At 28.0% G+C, this 24,266-nt stretch overlaps 1 protein-coding gene, 1 long non-coding RNA gene and 3 pseudogenes across 3 annotated transcripts; 1 reads left to right on the plus strand and 4 right to left on the minus strand.

Moving 5' to 3' along the window:
• Positions 1 to 1,101: 1,101 nt before the first annotated feature.
• On the minus strand, positions 1,102 to 7,192 carry LOC107167177 (hsp70-binding protein 1). The gene is made up of 6 exons (XM_015516108.2): positions 6,406 to 7,192; positions 4,925 to 5,090; positions 4,622 to 4,846; positions 4,387 to 4,542; positions 4,101 to 4,321; positions 1,102 to 1,261 (listed from the first exon to the last, which is right to left on the minus strand). The coding sequence occupies exons 1-6, from the start codon at positions 6,832 to 6,834 to the stop codon at positions 1,214 to 1,216; spliced, it is 1,245 nt and encodes a 414-aa protein (XP_015371594.1). The 5' UTR covers positions 6,835 to 7,192; the 3' UTR covers positions 1,102 to 1,213.
• Positions 7,193 to 12,192: 5,000 nt separating this feature from the next.
• LOC149059398 (uncharacterized) lies at positions 12,193 to 15,972 on the minus strand (annotated as a pseudogene). Its single transcript, XR_016191043.1, has 11 exons — positions 15,613 to 15,972; positions 15,294 to 15,446; positions 15,014 to 15,145; positions 14,731 to 14,892; positions 14,436 to 14,570; positions 14,224 to 14,342; positions 13,992 to 14,156; positions 13,171 to 13,418; positions 12,947 to 13,106; positions 12,548 to 12,659; positions 12,193 to 12,321 (listed from the first exon to the last, which is right to left on the minus strand). The product of XR_016191043.1 is annotated as an uncharacterized LOC149059398 (transcript).
• A 136-nt stretch (positions 15,973 to 16,108) lies between these two features.
• LOC149059399 (uncharacterized) lies at positions 16,109 to 17,995 on the minus strand (annotated as a pseudogene).
• Positions 17,996 to 21,599: 3,604 nt separating this feature from the next.
• On the minus strand, positions 21,600 to 23,953 carry LOC149059400 (uncharacterized; annotated as a pseudogene).
• LOC149059401 (uncharacterized) lies at positions 22,788 to 23,513 on the plus strand. Its single transcript, XR_016189979.1, has 2 exons — positions 22,788 to 22,907; positions 22,993 to 23,513. It is a non-coding gene; the product is annotated as an uncharacterized LOC149059401 (long non-coding RNA).
• Positions 23,954 to 24,266: the final 313 nt, after the last annotated feature.

A 24,266-nucleotide genomic window follows, 5' to 3' on the forward strand; every position in this document is an offset into this window, starting at 1 on the left:
TTTTATTTAAAATAAATTCTTTTAAATTATACACTGAATTTCAACGTTTAATTATTCTCCTTTATTTCTACAATATTTTAGATGTGAATAGAAATAAAACAAACAACAAACTAATAAAATTATTTTAAGGATTTTTTTTCTATTATTCTGTATACTTTTTAATTTAAAAATTGCCATGCTATCCAAACTCAGACAACAATATTTCCTTATTCCTTATGACTTAAATACTAGAAAGTGTTTTTTTTTTTAATACAAGTATAATGTTAAAATTTGTATTTATAAATAAAAGTCCTTAGATAATTATTCAAACTAAATTTATTTACGAAAAGATATATTTAAATTTCAACATTGAACCATTTTAACAGAAATTGATCTTTAATATAATTCTAATTTATATATTTTTTGATATTTTGTTAATAAACTGGTGTGTTCGAGTGAATTATTTTAGTCGGAAACAGAACTTTTAGTTGTGTATATTTTTATTATTTAAAGCTTATTGAAAGTTAAAAAAAACAGATTAACAACATTTATTAAATACAGGAAATTTTATCCTAAAATTAAAAAAAAAATCACCAAGCATACACATTAAATATTCATGTGGAGACATTTTGAAATTCATAACAATCATTGTTCAACAGACAATTCAAGTATAACTATCATCAATGTAAAATCTTAGAGCACTTTGTTTAACGCCAAGAATTTGTAAGAAAATGTTCTATGTTGACAGGACATTTAAAAAAAAGTGTTGGATTCCTAATGAATATAATGCCAGACTAATCACAGGCAATGTGAACTCTTCAGTAATAATGTAGAATATATGAACATATTTTCATTATGTTCTTAGGTTGATAAAACATTTAAATTTTTGTAACAAAACATCTTTTTGTGGGATAAAGTTCAATTTAAGCTCAATTCCTTGTTTTAGATTGTTACTTTTTTCAATACCCGTAACAAATACAACAATTTCACACAAATAATAAACATTTTATCAATATACACCCATTACATTCATCTCAATATTAGGAATGCAGTATTTAACTTAAATAGCAGAATAATATTATATTATTACATATTATTCTAAAAAAAAATTAAACAAAGTAATTCTAATAGCGTGATGAACCATAGATTTAATTTCTTTTGAAAGCAATTACAGATATGAAAACATTATAAATTTAAATAAAGTAAGTAATATGCAATGTGCCGCTAAATCTCTTCACAATGTTAGAGTTTCCATTAACCACAAAATTTGATCCTTTTCATCCTGTAAAATAATTAAAATACATCATTACAAATTAAATATATTAAACATTGAAGTTTGAACTAAAAACAAATCAATTCAATTTAATATATACATTCAAGTTTAGATTAGTGAACTTCTAACCCGAGTAGCATACATAATTTAAAATGTATTATTTTGTGGATTTTTTATTAAAAAGAAAATAATTACATAACTAACAAAATTATGTAAAGAATATTAATTCAATTTGCATAATATTTTTCTTCAAATAATTTACTTTTTATCAATACTTAATAACATGTACGATGAATGAATGTTATACATATTACAGTTAATGTTTCAGTGTTAATAATTTAAAATTTTTATGTAATTAGGAATTATGGAGTTTTAGGTTAATACTATTAATGGTTTAAAGCAAGCACTATTGCATCTTGTATCTTAGTAAATTTTTTTAAGATTAACAACTTACAAATTTTTAAATAAGTATTTGACAATCTTATAAGAAAAACTAATTTTATAAGGTAATACATAAGTTTATAAAGTTTACCAACTTCCGGTGCATATACACAACAAAACTTTACAATATTCCATTAAATTATTTATTAATTTTAAATTTTACTCTCGAGCTTTTTTTCAAATATGTGTTTCATTCCATAACAAGACTAATCATTTTTTAATATTGAAATAACCTATGTAGTATCATTATTAAATGTTTAAACTGCATTTTTTAGCAGTCCACGTAGTAGGCAGTTTAATTAATGAATTTAATATCTATTCTATATTTCAATATATTGAAGTGTTTAGGTTTACATAGAAGTCATTTGGTATGATATTATATATAAACAACAAAGGCACACTAAATTATAACTGTTTTAGAGAAAAAAAATATACGAAGTATATAATATATACGTAAGTATTCGCCATAAACACCATAAGAAAACAATGTTATAAATTCAAAAAAAAACTATTTAATTATTCAATAAAACATTAGTTTCAATATTAGTTAGTAATTTAAGTATTTTCTATGATAATGCATTTAAATTTAATATACATAACAAAAGTGCAGATTTCTATGTTTTTAAATATTATCATTATTGAGTAACTGCAGTTTTAACACGCTGACTGCTGACAGTCATTTTTTATGTATTATCGGTAAGCCAGGTGTATTTTTCAATTTCATTACAAATTTGTATTTACTCTTATATTTGAAAACATTTAAAAATATAAAAATTAAAAAAAAGTTTTAATAATTCCTGCACACCACTTCAACACTTTATAAGTTCATTATTGTAATAAAAAACCATATTAATTTATAGCTGCAGGCGATTAAGTGGCGTGTTATTAATGATCAAGTATAGACACTGGCGGTCACATGCATATAAAAATAGATAAATACAGATAATCCAGCAGTCACTTAGCAGTCTATAATATGTTAAGAGCAAAAATGTGGACGAAAATTTTTGGATAAATTCAAGATAACCTATTTGTGAATCTGATCATAAGAACGATTTTGTTGGTAAAAAAATTTATCTAAGTCAAGCAGCTTATTATTTTTTTTTTAATTCAATATTTTTTTGATTAAAATAAATTGGAGCGAAATACATTTTTTTTAAATATGATTTTTGAGAAATTGCTGACAGGAGTATAATATATCTTAAATTATTTACTTATCATATATTATTGACAATTTTTGTCATACGATTAACTAGCATAATTTTTTATTTTTTTAGGTCTTTCTGTTATATTCTGTATAGTTCACATAATGTTTCTATCGTAACTGATATACATGGATTTTTAAATTATTTAAAGAAAAAATCATAATTAAGATAATATTTTAAGGTTTATTTTATAGGAAATTAGAATCATATTTAAATTTATAAGAATCTAATAATTCACTATATAATCAAAATATAAATACAATTTAAAAGAATTATCTTCAAAATAAAACCTGGACAAATGAATGGTAATTTTTTAAGTTAATAGTTATCCTTTATTATAATTATTATTTTTTTGTTTTGTAAATATATATATTATTATATTATATACCTATAGTTACCAGTAAATGATTTTAAATCATAAAAATCATAAATCATTGAAATGATTGAAAATATTGGCTATTCATAGTAAAAACATCTTAAATAGGTAGATTTAGTACTTTTTTTTTTGCATATTTTAAATTTTTTTGCTGTACTGACACATATTTAACAATTTATGGATAATATAACTGTACAAAATGTTGAATGATTAACTATAAACATTTGTTTGTATTGATCATAGCGTTTGTGTAACTATCAGTCGCAAAGATTTATAAGTAATTTATAAATACTCAACAAAAACAATTCAAAACGATCAAATACAATGTATTATCCTAATTGGTTTAATGACAGATGTCGGATATGCATACTTAAGCAATTGAACAAAAATCTAACTTATTGAGTGAACAATAATTTTTTTTAAATATATTTTTATCAAAAAGAATTTTAAGAGCTTTTTTATTATTAGTGCATATTTTTAGGTTTACAGAGCTATATATAAACACATAATTTAGTGCTTTAAGTACCGGGATATTATCATAACTCAGTTGGTTTTAACTTTAATTAATAATAACTTATTTACGTGATTTTAAACTATTATAACAAAAATATTATTAAATATGTTCTTGATAATTGTACATTACTACCTATATCATATTAATCTATTTGATAAATATGCAATATTATGCATTATTATTTATTATTATTGTTATTAAAGTATGCTACAGTATGGGATGGTAAATTTGTACCTAAATAGTAAATATAATTTGAAAATCAAATATTGATTATTATTTATTATGGGTCTAAAACCCATTAACATAATATCTTGCCTGATATCTTGATTCATCTGAATAAGAATCTTGCAATGATGTCAATGCTGGCTTGAGATCCTCCATCGAAGAGCATATTTCTTTGACTCTGGCTGGTGACATACGAAGCAGTTGATTCAACGTAGATAAAAACAACTCATGATGAAAAGGTTCGAAATTTTTTTCCATGCCCATGATTATCGAACTTATGATTTCAACAACACCATTATCAATATACATTTCTGTAAATGTTATTTATATTAAAAAATTACTTGTTCATAGCAATGAAATAAGAATATTAACTTACCCGCTATATCATTACCCATATGGCAAGTTGAGCAAATTATGAATACTGCTTTAATCTTCAATTTATCAATGGGTGTTTTCAATGAATTGATAATCAAATCTTTACCTCCGAGTTCAATGAATTGCCAAAACACGGTTATGTTATGACGAACCAAACCTTTAATTTTTCAATATTAAACAATTAAAATTTGTCAAAATACCATGAGTAAATAGGTTACAACATATTTGTGACTCACTGGAAATTGCAGCTAGTGCTTTTACCCGCACTTCATCGTTAAGATCATTTTCTACCATAGAAATCAATGCTTTCAAGTAATTAGGATTTTCCATAAACTTTTCTTGACAGTATGGATTATGTTGAACCAGTGTACTTATCAATTCTGCTGTCTTTATGCGCACAGATGGATGCTCTGAACGAATACACGGTAAAAATATATGAAAACCGCCAAGCTTTTCAAAATCTAAAAATAATTATTAGTTACATTCATATACTCAAAATCAAAACAATGTGTAAAAAACAAAAATAAAACTTTTTTAACCATTAGCATAATCAATATTGTCAACATATTCCGCAATAACATCAAACGCAAATTCATGTTCATCCACTTGTTTGTTACTGTCAAATAAAATGTTAATAGAATTGTTCATTTCCTCGTGCACATTGACTGTCATGGTTGACAAAACATTAGACAAAAATTTCTTTCTCTAGAAACATAATAAATTAAAGAGTAAGATATTAATAGCAGTAGCATAAGCCACATTAAAAATCATAATATATCTAACTTATAAATAGGTAGTTACTCAGGTTGCATAAATACCGAATTGAAAACAAGTTATACCAACAGAAACATTAGGTATGCTATGGACTAGCGTCCCGCATTGTCTAGTTCACGGTCAACTAGGTACCAGCCAAACCAAGCTTGGGTAGGATGCGACCAACTTGGTAATTATAGTAAAGAAAGCATTTCACGGAAATCATTAACATTAGGGAAATACATCATCAGGTGGGCATACGACTATAAAAAGATTATCAATAGGACGTAGAGTTATGCATCGATGCAGGGGTTCCGAGAACCAACAAACGAATATAATATCATAAAATATATTTAATAATAATAATATAATTATCGAAGTTTACAGCGGCACGGGATGCGCATTTTCATAGTATGTGGGCGAGTGGCATTTCCGTCAGTTTAGATGATTATACCACATCCGTGAGAGCATCGACAAGAACAAGTAGACTATTGGGAGTAGAGGGTAGCACTATATAACAGACCCCGAAACAGCCTGTATTCAGACGCGACTTAACCAGACTAGCCAGAGCACCTTCACGCCAGTCTGTTCTTTAATTTATTAAATTGGACTTAGAAAAATTCTCATAAAATAATAATCTGAACTTAGAAAATATTCGAGTCAGATAACCAAAGAAAACTTCATAATCAAAAAAATATTAAGTACCTAGGTTCTTCATGTCAATTTTTTTCAATCTGTTAGTTAGATATAAATTTCTGCAGCTATTAACAACTAATAATAAAAAATAATTGTGTAGGTACCTAAGAAATAACAAACTCAGTTCCAAGTTGGTTAACAAATTCCTAAAAATAGCAGTCATAACAAGAGAATGACTGCCATAACAATGACATTTAATATTTAGAAGTGAAAAAAGAACAGTATCGTTTCTCACAGCAGATGTGTGATCAACGTCCAGTTGTGACTTACTAACATGTCAAGCCAATCACTAGTAATCAAATATTTAAAAAAAACATGATTTTTATAACTGTATTTTTTTTCTTGTCTCTATGGACCTACACGATAGAATTGACGCCCAAATCACACAGCTTTACACGTAACTGCTATCAAAACAATTGTGCGTCAGTCAATCTTTTTAATTTAAATGCCGAATAAAATGAGAACGAAAACATATTCATGTTTTCTAATACCCAGCCGTGCAAAGTTCAACAGCAACCGTTGTGGTCGTAATGCTAGAAAAGTCAATATGCACACTCAGTATTAAACTCACTTCCTCGGTGAATGTAAAAGCGTCTCTGTCTTGGTTAATGGTCATCGGCATCCCGTCAGACAGGTTGGTAGTGTACTTTAACATGTCTTTGTAGCTGCGCACCTTGTTCAGGTCGCAGTTGCCGGAAGCGGCGGCCGCGTCCTCTTCGGCCGCATGGTCGATAGAGATGGCCATCGCTTCACGGTTCACCAAGTCGATGATGCCGCCTACACCGTGTTCCGCTTCGATGAGGGCCGCGTGACCGGTGTGACGCATCTGACGGCGATGGCGATTGTTGCGTCGGCGGCGTTGGTGATGTTCCGCAATCCCGTCCAGATCGATTATCTCGTCCTCGTTGATGATGTACCGGCTAGGCGGCGGCGGCATAATGACGGGAGGCGCCGAGTCGTCGTCGCTGGACGACGACGAACCACCGATATGGTCTTCCATGTGGCGGTGAAACGTGGTTGCGGTTAGACTTGACGGCAAAGTGCGTGACGAGCGTCTAGTGACGACTACTATACGGCTCTGGCGTCCGGCGATACTCTGTGCCTCTGTGGACTGTGCAGTGTGCGGTCGCGCCGAAATCTATTGCGATTTGCCGACGCGGAGTATCGGATGGAAAATCGATACCGAACGAGAGTCGGCGACGGCGGCGGATGAAGCTGTGAGCGCTGCGACTGAGAAGAGGGGAGGGAGCGCGGACAGCATGCAGCGTGTGAGCGCGCAGATCGTCGTCAGTTCGGTTCGACTCGATGCGGCGGCCGTCGACGAAACTAAAACACACCAAATACTGTAAATGGTTTACAGTATTTGAACACACCTAACAATGAATAACAATTATTAACAATGCGTGTGACTCGTGTTATCGAGCGCTGCCGCAATCAACAGGCCGGGCCACGCACGCGCACTCTCTGCCGCCGTTATCAACAACAACAACAGCAGCTAACTTCTAACGTATACTTATTTGATAAATTAATGAATTTTAATTTTTTAATTTGGTTTGTTGTCCGCAACAAAATCCACGACAATAATATTAAATTCGGTCGATCGATGACGATTTTAATAATAATAATATCGTAGTGTCATTGTGATTGTTGTCGTTGTTGTTGCCGCCGTTTTTGTTGTAACTCCTGTTATCAACCGTGGCGGCGACACTTTTTCGTTTTCATTGTGGTCGTGGAGTATCACAATAATAATGTCTTTATATCGATGTATTCTTTTCACGCATAGATAAAAGATGTTTGCACGTCGTCCTTGCCACTAGCTCGGCTTTCGTTTACCGTCGTCCGTCACACATGACTGCATAAAATAATAACAATATCGATGCGTTTTCTTATCTACTACTTCTGACTTCTGAGTTCGCGATTAACGGTACTTATAATTAGTAATTACTAGAGAGCCTAGATAATAAAACATAAAAGAGTGGCCAACTGAGTAGATAACGGCCATGTTTAGTCCAAACTTTTCTCGCCTTTTTTGTTTTGCTATGGACTAGCGTCCCGTATTGTATAATTCACAGTCAACTAGGTACCAGCCGCACCAATCTAGGGAAGGGTGCGACGAACTTTGTAAATGTAGGAGAGACAGTATTTTGTGGAAATCATTAATATTAGGGAAACACGAAATCATGTGGTCATACGACTGTAAAAGATCATTGATAGGGGCACACAAGGTGTGGGATTATACATCAATACAAAAGTTCCAAGAACCAATGTTATAATGTATTATCATAATATATAGTTTTACATAATAATAATATAAATTATCGAGGTCTGCAGCTGCACTGGATGCACCTTTTGACTTGTATGTGGGCGAGTAACATTTCCCGTCAGTCTAGATAACTACACCACATCCGTGAGAACAGCGACAAGAGAAAGTAGACTATGGGGAGTAGAGGGTAGCACTATATAAGGGACCCCGAAACGGCCTGTATTCAGACGCGACTTGACCAGACTAGCCAGACCACCTTCACGCCAGTCTGTTGTTTAATTTAATTTATTGGACTTAGAAAATTTCCTATAAACAATATTTTGAGCTTAGAAAATATTCGAGTCAAACCGAATTTATTCTAATCATTCAGAATACTTAACTTAGCTTTCATGTTATCAATAAATATATGTTTTACCACAATAAATAAACAATTAATCTATTAAGAAGAATTCTACGTTGTGTAATTAACTCAAGAGTCACCTTCCAAACATCATCCTTGACTACTGATACCTGTAGGCGACGTGATCACTACAGTTTTTGAAATTCTATTTTTTATAAAATGATTATATTTTATAATATACAATAACAATATTATGTACATAATTACATAAATACATTCACTACAATTAAAAAAATATATTATTTAGCTTTAAATATTTAAATAATTATATAATTTATACTGGAAAATATTGTAATTTTTTATTTTATTATTTTTGCTTGATAGATGATGATCGACTAAGTTAGAAATCTGTATATATCAAATTTATTCATATTCAGTATTATTCTATAACACTTATGATTCACATTTTAAATAAAATTACCATCAAGTGTTGAATTTTAACTCTAACATATAAATATAATTGATAAATTAAAAAAATGTATAGGTATACATTTAAAATTGAATATGCGATATGCATATTTATTAGTCTCGTGATGTCAAAATTGCTAGACAGTGAAGATACAAGCTATTTAATATATATTATAATATAAAGAAAAAAATACACATTTAAGTACACTATAAAATGCTTGTTGCAACTTGCTATATAGGATAATATAATTAAAACAAATTCAGTCTTGAACTTTATTTTATAAAAATAGTTTTCGAGTGTACCTACTATGTGTTGATAATTATAAATTTATAAATTTTAATAAAAACAATTAATACAGCAAAAACAAAAAATGTTTAAATTTTCCACATAATAATATAATTTAGGTTATCTACCTAGTAAAATATAAAAATATTTTTAGTAAAATAGAATAATAATAATAAATTGTATAAATAATAATTAAATGTAACTATTGCCTTTAAAGTTTTGTTTTATTCTTAACAGCTTCTCTCATTGCAATACTCTTGCTAGCTTTTAGACAAGCTGCACTTTTTTTTCAAATTTTTTGTATGAAGTGTTCCTAAATTTTTACACCTGAATTCAATAAATCGGTTTATCATCTTTGTCTTAATTGGATGACAGTTTGAAAATGAAAAAGCACTTAATTCAAGTGATAATTTCTTCATGAAAATTTCCCTTTTGTTGTTTAAAATTAAGCTTCTATATTTTCTAAACATTATTTCCATACTGAGAAAAAATTGAAAACATTCTTCAGTAATGTTTTAAGAAACCAGTTTTGTAATCTTTAATTTAAAAAAAGTAGAGTAATCAGTTTTTAAAGGTTTGGAAGAACATACAGATTTAATACAACCATCACAAACTTTGTCATTATTTCCTATTCTTCATATTATACAACCTATAGTTAAACAATTCAAGAATATTTAAAATACATATTTTTATATACCTACCTAATTAAATTAAATATAGTAGGTAGGTACCTAGAGTTAGACATTAATAATTTTATAAATTGAATATTCTTTGCAAGTCTTATAAATTGTATTATAATGAATATATTATTATTATATTTAATTATATTAAGAACAACTTATCCAAAACAATATAACATCATAATATTATTGCAGTAATTACGATACTAAAAATTCTTAAATAATAAAACTTTTGTCAATAAAATAAGCTCATCTTGATAGGTAATTATTTTAAACATTTTATTTATTAACTAGTAATGTCTTAAATTTATTAATCAACTATAACTATAGAAATGTTTAAAATAACCAACAAAATGAAAATATTTTATGTCAAACGATTTATTATTTAAGGATAAGGTATAAAAATAAACAATTTATGTTAGTGCAATAAATAATTATTTTTAACTAGGTACCTAGTATTTTAGAATAATTTCTATTGAAAAAATTCTAACAAAGTTTTATATTTTTACCAATTATTTTAATCATTGCATTGATTAAATATGAGTAATTTGCTTAAATAGCAATAAAAAGTGAGCCATAGCCCATAGGTTATAAAAATAGTGAAAAATATTAAGAAAGGTGAATGAGTGGAAAATCTTAAATTAAGATTTGTTATACTTTGAGTTAAATTGTTCTTTAAAAAAATTAAATAATGTGTCACAAAGGTTATTACCTGCTATATTATACAAATAGTTTTGTTCAGTATTTTGTAGAACAATAATATAAGAATCATTAAAGCCATCACATAGTTCAGGTTCTTCATCTGATGGTTCCGATAATATAGGCTTAACTTTCGAAAAATCTAATATATCACCAAGAAACTCTCTGTCATCTTGATCATACCTACTGTTGGATACATTTTTCAGAAATTCAGCTACACAAATAAGTTTTAAATTACTATTATATTGTAAAGGATTTGGAATAGGTTGAACACTTCTAATACATTAAAATAAATTTTGAAGACAATATTGAGAAAATCTTCCAGTAAGGAGAAACTTATAAGACTTTTCATTGAGAAAAATATTTTGTAAATCAATAATACTTTTTGTTGCTGATAAAACGCCAGCTTGGCATGGTTTCCATGTTCCCTTTGACCCGATTTTTATATTTTTGAACATATCCATAAAATGATACAAAAATTGTATGGTTTCATTATACTTCTCTAGATTGAACTTACTTAAAGCAACAGCAGGATTTCTAGAATTCATTAATGTAAACCACTTAGCAAATTGTTGTTTAAACCATGCTGTGGTTTTGAAAGAAGAGTGATCATTTTCATAGTCAACCAAAAATTGTAAGCTTGCACTTACATCAGTACTCAAAATGTTAGCAGCTTTTGAAACTTTCATTTTGTCAAAATGATTAGTCTTTTGTAAATATTCTGCATCAAGATTCCGAACTAATTTCAGTTCAAGATTATTTTGATGGTTTGCTAGTTGTTCAATAAATTTGCTATCTGCAATATTAGGTATATGTTAAGTTATGTTTTTTTACTATTTCTTCAAGTAATGTAATGAACTTATTGTTAAATAATACTTGTTTTATATTTTTAAATAAATGTGGCACATCTGGTAAAAATATATATTACGGTTTACGGTTGAAGTCACATGGATGTACACAGGCTCGTAGCTAGGGTACAAGCAAGTCATGCGTTGCTTTAGGGCGGCATAACATTTTAAAGAAATTGAGGCAGCAAATTGTAAATTTGTAATATTAAATTACCAAAAAGGCAGCAATTTAATTATTATTTTAGCAATTTAACTTAATAAATATTTTATTAAAATTTCAAAATATTTGTTGAATATTAATTAAAAATTTGTTAAGAACTTATTAAATATTTGAATACTAACATTTAATAAATGTATTTATATTTATTTTAAATTTATAAATACTGCTATTAGTGTTTAGCTTTTTAAAAGGATAAAAAATAATTAATATGCAGTAGGAAACAAAGTTTATTTTATTTGGATACAAGTTTGATAATTTAAGATGTAAATTCAATAAATATCCAATAATAAAAAGAAAAGTGTGATATTATTATTATTATATGGAAATTATTATTATTTCATATATATTATAATTTTTCAATCAAAATTTAGAGCTGAATTTTATACACATCACACATAAATTATACAGTTTTTTTTATTGGGCCGTATTATATACTTATGTTTTATATACATATGTAATATATGGGTAGAAATAAGTTAGAATATATAATTTTTTTAATGTAATACATACTCTTTATTAATTGATTTATTAAAAAAAAAAAAAAAAAAAAAAAACACTAATTAAAATGAAAACAATACAAATACTATTAGTCTGAGCCAGATTATACAATTAATAAAATCCTTCATTATTGAATATTAAACTGCATTGTTATAACAATATATCCAATATGATTGGTCAATGATCTGAAAATAAAATATCATAATATTAAGTTTATCACATTCTAATATCAAAAATTAGAGTTTCTTAGATATAATGCAACTTTTCAGAAAAGTCAAATCATTTTAAGTTGGTTGATAAAACTACAATTTTTTTAAGCTCTTATGTGATCAACAAATTCTGCTTTTAATTTGTTTTTGTTGGTCATTAATTTATAACATTTGAATATTTCAAGTATATTCTATAACTTACTATAATTTATTTTTCTTGTTGAAAGGTGCTTGTGCCAAGTTATATTTAATTCTCTCTTCTATTTCATCTACTGATGCATTCTTGCATAATTTGCTACTTTTTTTAATAGAATCTGAAAAATAATTATATTAAATAATTATTATACACTATCAAATTTTAAATCTCATATCATCTAATTTTATTAAATTTATAATCCAAGACAAAATTATACAGGTGATTTTTAAAAATAATTAGTTTTCATAATATAATGTTATACATTTTCAATATTAATTATAATTTTGAGAATATTATTATTTGTTAATAATTAACAAATAGATGTCAAATTACAGATCAAATTATAGGAGAATATAATCAACATATATATAAAACATTCAATAAATATGTATATACACAACTTACCAAAAATAACAGCGCATACAAACAAATTGTTGAATTTGTTTTTTCCTTTTTTTCCGGTAAATGAATATTAAGACATAAGTTTGTCAGTAAATAATTTGTTCATAATTCTTTTTACCATTAATTTTAAATTTTTTCTTCCCGTACAAGATAGTTCATTTACCTTATCAAAAATTTAACAATTAATATTAAATTATTTTTAACTTTATTATTAAATATTTAATTACCAGTTTATTACGGAAACATTTGTCCCCAGAGATCTTATCATCAAGTGTATTGAGATCTATTATATTGTCAATAGGTAATGGGCAATCTGTTAAGTCATTGAACAGACTTTCGGTTAACGTTTCAGAATTGCTGTAGTTGTTATCAGCTGCATTTTCAATTTTTTTGAGTATTTCTGCTTGTCCAGATTCCAAATACCTTACCTCACTTGTTAAGTATGTAAGCATACGTAACACCTGCTTTTGAAAATCTAAAAATATTAAATTATATATAATTATCTAAATACAGCTTTTAATCAAATAAATGTTTTAAATAAAATAAAAAATAGCAGTTTATACGAGAATAAATTTAACAATGTTAATGTACATACGAGATATTAAGAAATGCATAAATACAGTGTATATTAGGAAAATTTAACAAACGCAATACAATATTTTTGAATTTTGTTTTTTAACAGGTTATTTAAATATTAAATATTAAATTCATGAGTTTTTAATGTGGTCAAGTCATAATAAAATTAAAATAAAAAAACTAAAATATTAAACAGTTTGTATACCTATTTTGTGGACAGTGACATGCCAAAAAATATTCAATGGGGAGGGGGATGTTATAAATATTATAATAATATACATTTTACTATAACTTTTTTCTAATAGCCAATAAATTGTTTTCTGTGTGTTGGTAAAAAAATACCATGGGGGGGGGGATATAACCCCACTGAGCACGCCACTGTTTGTAGATTTAATTTTTAGAAATAGTTGTTGCAGTGTTTTAAAATTTTTATTCAAGTATTGATAAAATTATATATTGTGATTAATCATACTATTTGAATAGTGTTGAGGAGTATCTTCTACTACGCTGCAGGTTGAACCAGGGTGTTCCACAACATAAGTTTTTCCTTTTTTTGAAGAATGAGAATTTGAGACTGATAACTCATCTGGCTTATTAGACCTATAAAACAATTCTCGCACTACAGCTTGTTTGTTGTCTGAAAAATATTTAAATAAATCATATTTAAAAAAATTAAATCTATAAATATATAATAAACACATTACTTTTGGCATTTATTTTTGAAAATGATGAACCTGCACATTGTTGTTTACTACCAAATGAATTAAAATTTGTTGGTGTATCTTTGGATGGTGACTTTTTTTAAATAGCGGCTCACTATTATCTAAATTAAACATATTATAGGTACAACAGTTTAATAAAATTACTATTTACTATAGTATAAATAAAAATGCAAGTAATAACAAAAGCATATTACATTCAATTTTTCTTTTTGAGGATAAAGGTTTGATGCAACTGAATTGTTTTTCACTAAATGGTTTCAAAGTTTCATTAGAAGAATTTTGTTTGGATGACCACGGCTGCTTCATTAAGTGAGGCTCTCTATTAATATCTATAATTTAAAAAAAAATTATACCATTATTTATTAGATGGGTGGTAAATTATATTAATGAATATGAACATGCTAATATTTACACCTAGTGCAGTAATACATTCAGTATCAAATTATTATTGACGTTAAATTTTAATTATTCACCAAAATAATATTATACCTTCAGAATTGTTGGGTAGATTATCCAACTTTAATGGCGACCAGCAATTTTGCTTTTTTCTATTGTTCAATTTTATGGTTTTATCTGATGGAAGCGTGCTGATTACAGGTGGTGAACATTTAGGTTCCTTATTATACATCAACATATTTTCAGATTCTATACCTATTTATAATACAATAGTTAAAAATAATACCAATAATTAATTATAACAAATACATTTATAAATAATTGATATTTTTCAAAGATGACAAAACAATAGTAAAATATTATAATATCGTGTCACCATTAATAACAGCTACAAGTACATTTAAGACTGTTGGCGACGAAGAACGATCACTTAAATGTTCAGAGTTAATCATAGCAGTTGTACTTAACTTAGATTTGTTATATGTAAAAAAATCATCATTATCAGAATCTAAATTAAAATCAAATGATTATATTAAAAGTATAAACCAGTTTATCATTAAATAGTATACATTATAATTGTTTAATTTACATGGATTAAAATTAATTTAAATCAATCGTATTTAAAAGTAAGGTACAATTTATTGTGAATTTTTTACCTAAAAACAATGGGCAATAATTCGTAGATGACGTAGGAGTAAGCATAATTTCTTTTTGGTGGTTTCTACCAACACAAACTGTTTCTTCTGCAGATGATAAATCAGACATGATCATGGCTTTTTTAGTTTTATTTTTAGCTTCAACTAATGAATCTACAATAACAAAGTTTAATCCTTAAATAACAAATTTTATACAATTATTATCCACACTAATTTATACAAATACAAAAAATAATAAATACCTATACCTATTTAATATCAACCTAACATGAGAAATTATTAATTAATAGGAATATTATAAATTATAATATATATTTACCAATGCCTTTGTATAATTCTCTGCTTTTTAAATAAATATATTCAATTTCATTAGGCATACATTTTTTTTCAATAAGCCTTGAAGCTGTTTTATACTTTTTAGGCCAAGCACAAGTACCGTGTTTTTTGTCCACCCAATGTCCTGGGACCGTTTCAATCGTGTTGTCATCCAAAAAATGAACAATTGAGTATGGCATGTGAAATATAATAATAAAACAGATAGCACAACGACAAAACTACAAAAATTAGGAGTCCTAAAATATATATAACAATTTTTAATATAAATAATAAATGTATACTGGAACAGAACAAAGTATTATTAAAATAAATACATAAATAAAACTGTTTTTTTTTTTTTTTTTTTTAAACGTATGTTTAATACCAAATGACTAATTATGAGTATCATATTACTATCATTATATATTTTTAAAGTTATATTAAATAATTTACTGTACAAATAACATTTAAATAATTTTTTTTTTATATATATAAACATATTAATTATAGAATGAATGTAGTATTGGTAATGCAATTTGTTTATTATTGTGAAAATTGAATACTACATATTTTTGAAACAAGTGATCTATAGTAATGGGTACAATATTTTCTGACAAATTCGAAACACATGCTACTCAAAGTTTTAAACTATTTATTGGTTTGTCATATAAAGGATCAATATTATTGAATAACTGAGCGACAAAAAAATGTATACCTGTTTCATGATCACAGCAAATATTTAAGACTTTTAAAATATGTAATTTCCCTTCTTTTGAAAAGCCAATAAAACAATCTGTAATTGTGTTAATTTTAATTTTAACATCATTAACAGAGACAATTTGGAACTGTGATGTAATATTACCCAATATCGGCCCATTATTATGAGGTTTCTTATACTCAATAGAATAAGGTGATAAATTAGATATAGTAGGCTTATTACTAAACTCAATAAATTACTTCAACGCTTAGTGACTTGTTCCAGAGGTTTTTGATGTTTACGGACCATTTTTTTTAGGGACTTCATATAGTTTTTAAAAGGAAAACAAGACGATTCATCTAAAGGACCAAATTTTTTGTAGTCATCAACAATATGAAGAAGCCCATGTACGTTGTGAGACATAAACTTCTGTCCATAAATTATACCAAATTTTTGAACAAAATACGACAATAATTTTTCTACAAATCCAACAAGTTCATCACTGCTATTTTTAACTAAAAGAATCCTAAAGCAAATATGTAAACACATGAAATGTAAATAGCATTTATTGTTCAGAATACCTTTTAAGACTATAGGACCAGTATAAAGAAGAAATAGTCTAAACTCATTGGCTTTCCATCTAGGAACTTCGTTTAACCCTCTGGGAAATCTCGAAAAATCAGAAGTCATGGAAGATTTTAGAAACAACATATTACTAGATATTTCTTGTGCTTTTCGGTATTGTAAACGAACAGAAATAGGTGATCCTTTTATATTTCCTAACCACAGCATAATTAATTTCTTAACTACCCCTAAGCAAGTTAGGTGCATATAATCTAAACTTAAACTATATACCATATCAATTTCTGGGAGCTCTGTCAAAATAGATACACTTACAGTCATATGATATTCTTCATGTGTACGATTGATGAAATCTAAATGAGTTTTTTTTAATGAATTCTCTATCTGAAAAACATACCCTATTATCTGAATAGATTCCTTCAACATTACACCTATTACACGAATAGAAACCATTGTGCCCTTTAGTTTTTAAAATGTAACTTTTTGCTGGGGCATCGCAGCAAAAAAGTTCAACCACTACTTTTTTAATACCATGGGGGGTTTTAAAACCTATATTATATACGAGTAGATCCTTAAATTCATCAACCATGTCTTTTAAAAATAAATTACTATCTTTTGCTTTTTCTTTACCCCAATATAAGCCAATTAAAAATATTTTAGATTTTCCAGGAAAGTTACGTACATATCCTAAAATAGGCCAAAAACTACTTTGAGAACTTTTTGTCAATGGTAAGCCATCTATACCAATAACAATTTTTAATTTTTCATCATGAAATTGAAACCCATCACCTAAACTTTTTAAACCAATTTTTGTACCAAAATGATAATATATACCTGATGTAATAACTTGGACTTGCTTAGTGTCAATATGTTTGTTGGTTTTAAGAATGATTCTTATCTTATCTGCATCATCAGGGGAAAAATTAAAACATTTATGGTTTTTCAAAGTTTTTAACAAAACAGAAAGTTCTACATTAGTTATGTTGTAAGAAACTGTCCATTGACATAACATTTTTAAAATAGGATCTCTATCATCAGTAAAAGATTCTGCAAAGATAGTTTCATCTCCATCGTTAGAATCAGAGTGTTTGAGTGATTCAGAAACACAAAATTTGGGTAAGTGTTATAATAATAGGCTATAATGTAGAATAGTTTGTACAGTTTGTACTTAAATGTTGTTGTTTTTTGATAGATCATAATATATCAAGTCCATATCATGTCATCAGTAAATCTCATTCTTATAAGTTAATTTGTAAGTGCTCGTTTTTTTCATAAAGCTTTTATCTATGAATTATTTGCTTATAAATTATGATTGAATTTTCGATTGTAATTATATGTAGTTGATACGCTTGAAAGTAGACCTTCCATTGATGCCAATATTGCACGCAGTAACAGAAAAGCACGAAGCTCTGGTTAATATTATATTATTGCTTAATTTGAACCCTAAAGCGCTGATCGTATTTTTATAACTTCACTGCTTACCATTTTGTTCATATCTGATTATTTTATTTTTATTTATATGTTAGGTATATTACATAAAATGGGACTAAATCGTGCAAATAAGCTAACACCGAAGTGTAAATCTCTGTATGCTAATGCTTTGCTTCTACAGAAACAATTACGACGCGAACATAAAAAATGTAATACTTTCAAGCAAAGACTTAAAGCTGCTAGAAATCATCTTAATTTTCAAACATCCCCACAAATGACTACAGCAGCAAAAATTTTTACGCAATTACAACTTCGTGAAACAAAAATGAAACCTAAAGGATGACGTTTCACCCTCAATGAAAAATTAATGTCTTTATCATTGTATAAACAAAGCCCTAAATCATATAGACTGTTGGCAAAAATGTTTGTACTTCCATGTAGAAAGATTTTAAGTAATATGTTGGCATCAATACCTATCAACACTAGTGTAGACCCTACATTAATTAAAGTGCTTAAAGAAAATGTCAAAAATTTGAAACCTAAACATAGATTTTGCAGTATACTATTTGACGAAATAAGTCTTAATGCCAGTTTGCAGTACACCAGTAGCGAGGGGAAAATATATGGTTTTGAAGAAAATAGCTCAGGTCGTACTCAACAATTTGCTGATCACAGCCTTGTTTTTATGGTTCGAGGAATTGTTAAAAATTTTAAACAGCCTATATGTTACTCATTTTGCAAAAGTACAACAAACAGACATGATTTGGCACATCAAATACGTGAAGGTATCAAAGCTGTACAATCAACCGGCCTAAAAGTTATATCAACAGTTTGTGATCAAGGTGCAACTAACTCAGCGGCTATAGACATCTTAATCAATGATACAAAGGCATATTATTGGAAGAATAATAAAGAATTCAAAGGCGATTTCTATGAAGTGGAATACAATTTTAACAACAGAAATGAACGAATTAAAATTTATCATTTGTTTGATCCACCTCATCTGCTAAAAGGAATTCGGAATAATTTACTGACCAAAAATGTTTCATTTGATATGGATGGTGAAAAAATAGCTAGTTGGCGCGATATCATAAACCTTTATGAATTGGACAGTGGTATACCAGATGTGAAAATGCTTCCTAGATTAACAAAAGAACATGTTGTACCTAATGAAATCAGAAAAATGCGTGTAAGAAATGCTGCTCAAGTATTGAGTCAAAGAGTTTCATCCATTATGGCATTTCTGGCATGTAAGTAAAATGAAAACGTATTTATTTACCTATTACAAAATATTTATTTTATAAAATTATTTTTTAGCAAAAAATCTTATCGGAGAAACAGCTAGTGACACAGCTAAATTTTGTCTTTTGTTTGACAAATTGTTTGATTCCGTAAATGGTAACTTTGATAAAGTGGTTGATGGCAAAATTTATCGAACAGGAGTAAAAAGGAATTCTCCTCATCACCAACTGTGGGAAGATTCTTTAAAAATTTTAAGTACTATGCGGTTTTTAAATCCTTCTACTGGGAATCCTTCCACTCCACAGCCACCAACTTTGAAGAATTGGATTAAAACAATCAAAAGTAAACAGTTAAAATATTATTTCAAAGCAGCATTAATAACTAACTATTTTTTTTTAGGTTTCCAAAATATATTTCAATCGTTGAATGAAAAGGGTATAAAGGTTTTGCTACTGAGACATTTCAATCAAGATTCGTTGGAGAACTTTTTTGGTGCGTTGCGAGCTTTAGGGTATCGCAATAATAATCCCACATGTGAAATGTTTTCATCAGCTTATAAAACCTTGCTGTTGAATAACATGATGAAGACACATTCCCCTGGCAGCAACTGTGAGGATGATTTCTCGGAAGCCTGTTTGATTTCATATCAAACGTTGTTTGCCACATTCAATGACCAGCTGGAAACAGATGAACCAGGATTTGATACTCAACGCGTTGCTGATGGTTTACCCAATGAACTAAATTCAAACTCTAATTCCGACCTAACATTGTTAGAATCCCAGACTAAAAATTATATTGCAGGATACATTATAAAAAAACTAAATACCATATTCTTTAAAAACCGTAATTTATGCCTAAAGCAAATTTGTACTAATATCAATAAGAGCCATCAATTAATTCAAGCTAGAGATTATCAGCCTATTGGTAAGCATTTACTAAAATATCCTAATACTAGTTTTTGTTTGTTGGTCCAAAATACTATTAATATTATTTCACGTAATTTACCTTCAATATGCCATCATAAATATTTAAAATTAGGTTTAATTAATATTATTGAGAAAACAATAGATTTAAAATACATAACATGTCCTGAACATAAATCATTGTTTCCACAAAAGTTCATTGATTTTTTAGTAAAATTAATGGTACGTACATAATTGGTGCACTCAAATAAATAGAATCATATCAGGAAAATTATATTTAAATAAAAATGAATCTGATCAAATTAAAATAAATGCATTTGCAAGGTACAAACTGTTCTCTAAAAGAAAATTAAATTTTCAAAATAAATTATAAATACAATTTTATGTTCATGTATATTATATTATTTAGTATAAGTATTATATTTATTATTTTGTTAATTTTAATTTTAAAATATGTGATAATATTCCCATTATCTAATTGTATTAACTAGTTTTTCAAAAGTTACATTTATTTGTATTGTATATTTAAAATCTATGTTAAATATATTTTTATTATTTGGATTGTATATGAATGTTAAGAAAGTATATTGTAATAAAATGAAATTTAATTTATTTTTGATGTTTTATTAATTTCAATTGAGTACTTAAAAAAATAATAAAATAACAGTGATTGAGGCGCCCGGTGATAATATTGTTGGCAATCTATACACAAGCGGCGGCCCACCGAGCTATGGGTTGGTAGTGAGGAGGGGTCGAAGTTTCATTCACCAGCTCCCGGGAGCGCTGTGTTCAATGTCCTGATTAATAACATTGCGGTTGCCTAATGCCTATCTATTAGTATACTTGTCTATGTTTACTAGGATGTAATGACATTATTAAAAAGTTATTAACCTAGAATCTATATAATAATATTAAGTATGAATTAAGACTTTCAATATACTAATAATAACTACTCATCATTAAAATGGAGAAGTATGATAAAATATTGATGTGCCTAATTAAGACAAGTAAGTAAGATTATATTACAGTACTACTACCCATTTATTCGTAGACTCAAATAATTTTGCTAACATGGGTACAACAGATTTATTGACAATTTCCACCTGGCGGTTGGCCCTAGGTGTTCCAGCAGCAACTTACAGATTCGTCCTTCAAAAATTGTTTAGATGTTGTGGACATAAAAGACGTACCGCGATCACTAATTATTCTCCGCGGTTTCGAATATGTTTGAAAATAATTACGAAGATGTTTTATTACTTCTTCCGTTTTTGTACTATGACAGCTAGGGATATAATTTAATGCATTTTGTGAATGCGTTTTTAAATTGGACGAAGTACGACTTTGGGATTCTACAACCTCAGGATTAACAAATTCTTTTGTACTGCAGCCTAGGGAGTTTTCTTCATTTTCAAATTGTCCTGATTCATGATCAACGTCATCATTACCTGCATTATCCCCGGTTGTTGCATCGTAATCTATATTAGTCATTGTATCCCTCTCCTGAAAGAACTTAGAAAGCCTAACTGCAGTAAATATTTTTACTGCTTTATATTTTTTGCTTTTTGTCCACTATTATAGTTTTAGATTTCTTCGGAGATTTTCGAAAGTTATCTCTAATATTACCTCACCTTGTTTTAAAAGAAGGTCCTGTGACATAGACCAAAATATATACGAGTATGTTACAAAATACTTACAATAACGAAAAATGGGCATGATCAAAAAGATGATATTATATTAAATTGCTACGTTAAATAATTATGTTTACAAATCATGTATCAATTTTTTCTATTTATTGTTTTTATTTGATTAAAATATGGAATATAATATATTATATACTTAATTTATTTTATTTATTTCATTTTTATTAAACATTAGTCAAGTTGACAATGAATAGAAATAATCCCAGCGTTTTATAAAAAACTTAACTTGTATTTTTTACTAAACTGTAACAAATGTAACTTAAATATAATTATAAACATATATTTTATATCGGCACATCTAAATCAAATTATTTTACATATTAATTAACAACAGTTTATTTTCTCTACTATTGTTTTTTCTTAATATTAAGTAAGATGATTTTCTACAAAGAGCTCAAAAAATATTAATACCGAGGAGAAATAGGTGTAACTTGGATTGTTTTAAGACTATTTACATTTTTGAAAAAGAGTCCCGTTTTATATTAAATTAATTACTTTCAGGTATTTTGTCACTGGTGATTCGCTAAAGAGGATTTCGTTTAGCTATCGCATGAGGCATAGTACTGTTTACCAGATCGTACGAGAAACCTGTAAGATTATTTCTGCAAATCTTATGAACGAATTGATGCCTACCCCGACAGAAGAAATGTGGGAGAACATCGCTAATGAATTTTTTCGTATGTGGAATTTTCCTAACTGTATATGAGCTATGGATGGGAAACAGGTTACTATCCAGGCCCCTCCGAATACTGGATCTATTTTCATTAATTACAAAAAGACGTTCTCTATTGTTTTGTTGGCTCTTGTAGACGCTCACTGTAACTTTATTGCTGTCCATGTAGGAGCGTACGGAAAGAGTATTGATGGGGGAGTTTTGGCTAATTCAAGTTTAGGAAAAGCACTTCAACATGGTTCATTGAATGTTCCAGAAAATTCTACCATACCTAACACAGATATTGAAGTGCGAAAGTGCCCTATGTTATTGTAGCTGACGAGGCATTTCCTCTAAAGAATTACTTAATGAGACCTTATCCAGGAGATAATTTGGATGATCGGAAGCGTAACTTCAATTACCATTTGAGCTGTGCCAGGAGGACATCATAAAACATATTCGGTATTTTGAGACAAAAGTTTAGACTTAACAATAGGCGGATTCAAGCGTGCCCAAAACACGTGGATTACAGAATTTCGGCTACTTGCTTACTACATAATTTTATAAACAAATACGATTCATGTACGTAAAACTACGTAAAATTACTAAAGATGCATTTCGTACAAGGGAAATATTCACTGAATACTTCAATTCTGAAGCTGGTTCTCTTACTTGGATATGAAATACTAGTATATAAGATAATTTTTATAGTGCCTATATGGTTACATACTACAATACTACATAGTATAAAATAATAAACAATCATAAAAATATGTAAAAAGTGACTACTTATTTTATAATTACAATAATGTAATATGATATTATATCGTCGTCGTAACAAATATAATATAATATACAACATATATTATGCGTTATAACCTCAATTCATCATTAAATTGTTATTCATAATGTAATTTACCTAATATTGTAATATTAAAATTAATAATTAAGTAAAATAATAATAACTAATTATTTTATTTCTTACCAGTTGTTTCCATTTCCTCTGATATTTTTGCCCACATGGTATTCTTGAACTCCGTATCCATATAATTTGGATGTGATAAATTATATAGTACAGAATATCTTCGCACTAACTCAATGAGTTTTTCGTCATTCATTTTTATGCTGCGATAGAAAACGATGACCGTGAAATATGAAAAATATCGGACATAAGTTATCGAATGCGCACGGTGCGATTACGGCGACAACACTGCATCGTTACGGTCGTGCCGGACGCCCGGACGAGTGAGAACAACATGCTTATCTTTCTTTTAAGAATATTATTAAACTCACGGGGGAATTCCGGTACTGTCACGTCACTGATGTGTGTGAATAGACCTTTACTTGGTCTTAACACTCCTTCAGACCATGATAAAATAATTTTATCATGCTTCAGACAACAGCTTGTCTAAAATAACGTGCAACTTATTT

Source organism: Diuraphis noxia, unplaced genomic scaffold, assembly GCF_037042655.1.
Source record: "Diuraphis noxia isolate RWA-SAM2 unplaced genomic scaffold, SU_Dnox_SAM2 contig0001, whole genome shotgun sequence".
Taxonomy (NCBI): Eukaryota; Metazoa; Arthropoda; class Insecta; order Hemiptera; family Aphididae; genus Diuraphis; species Diuraphis noxia.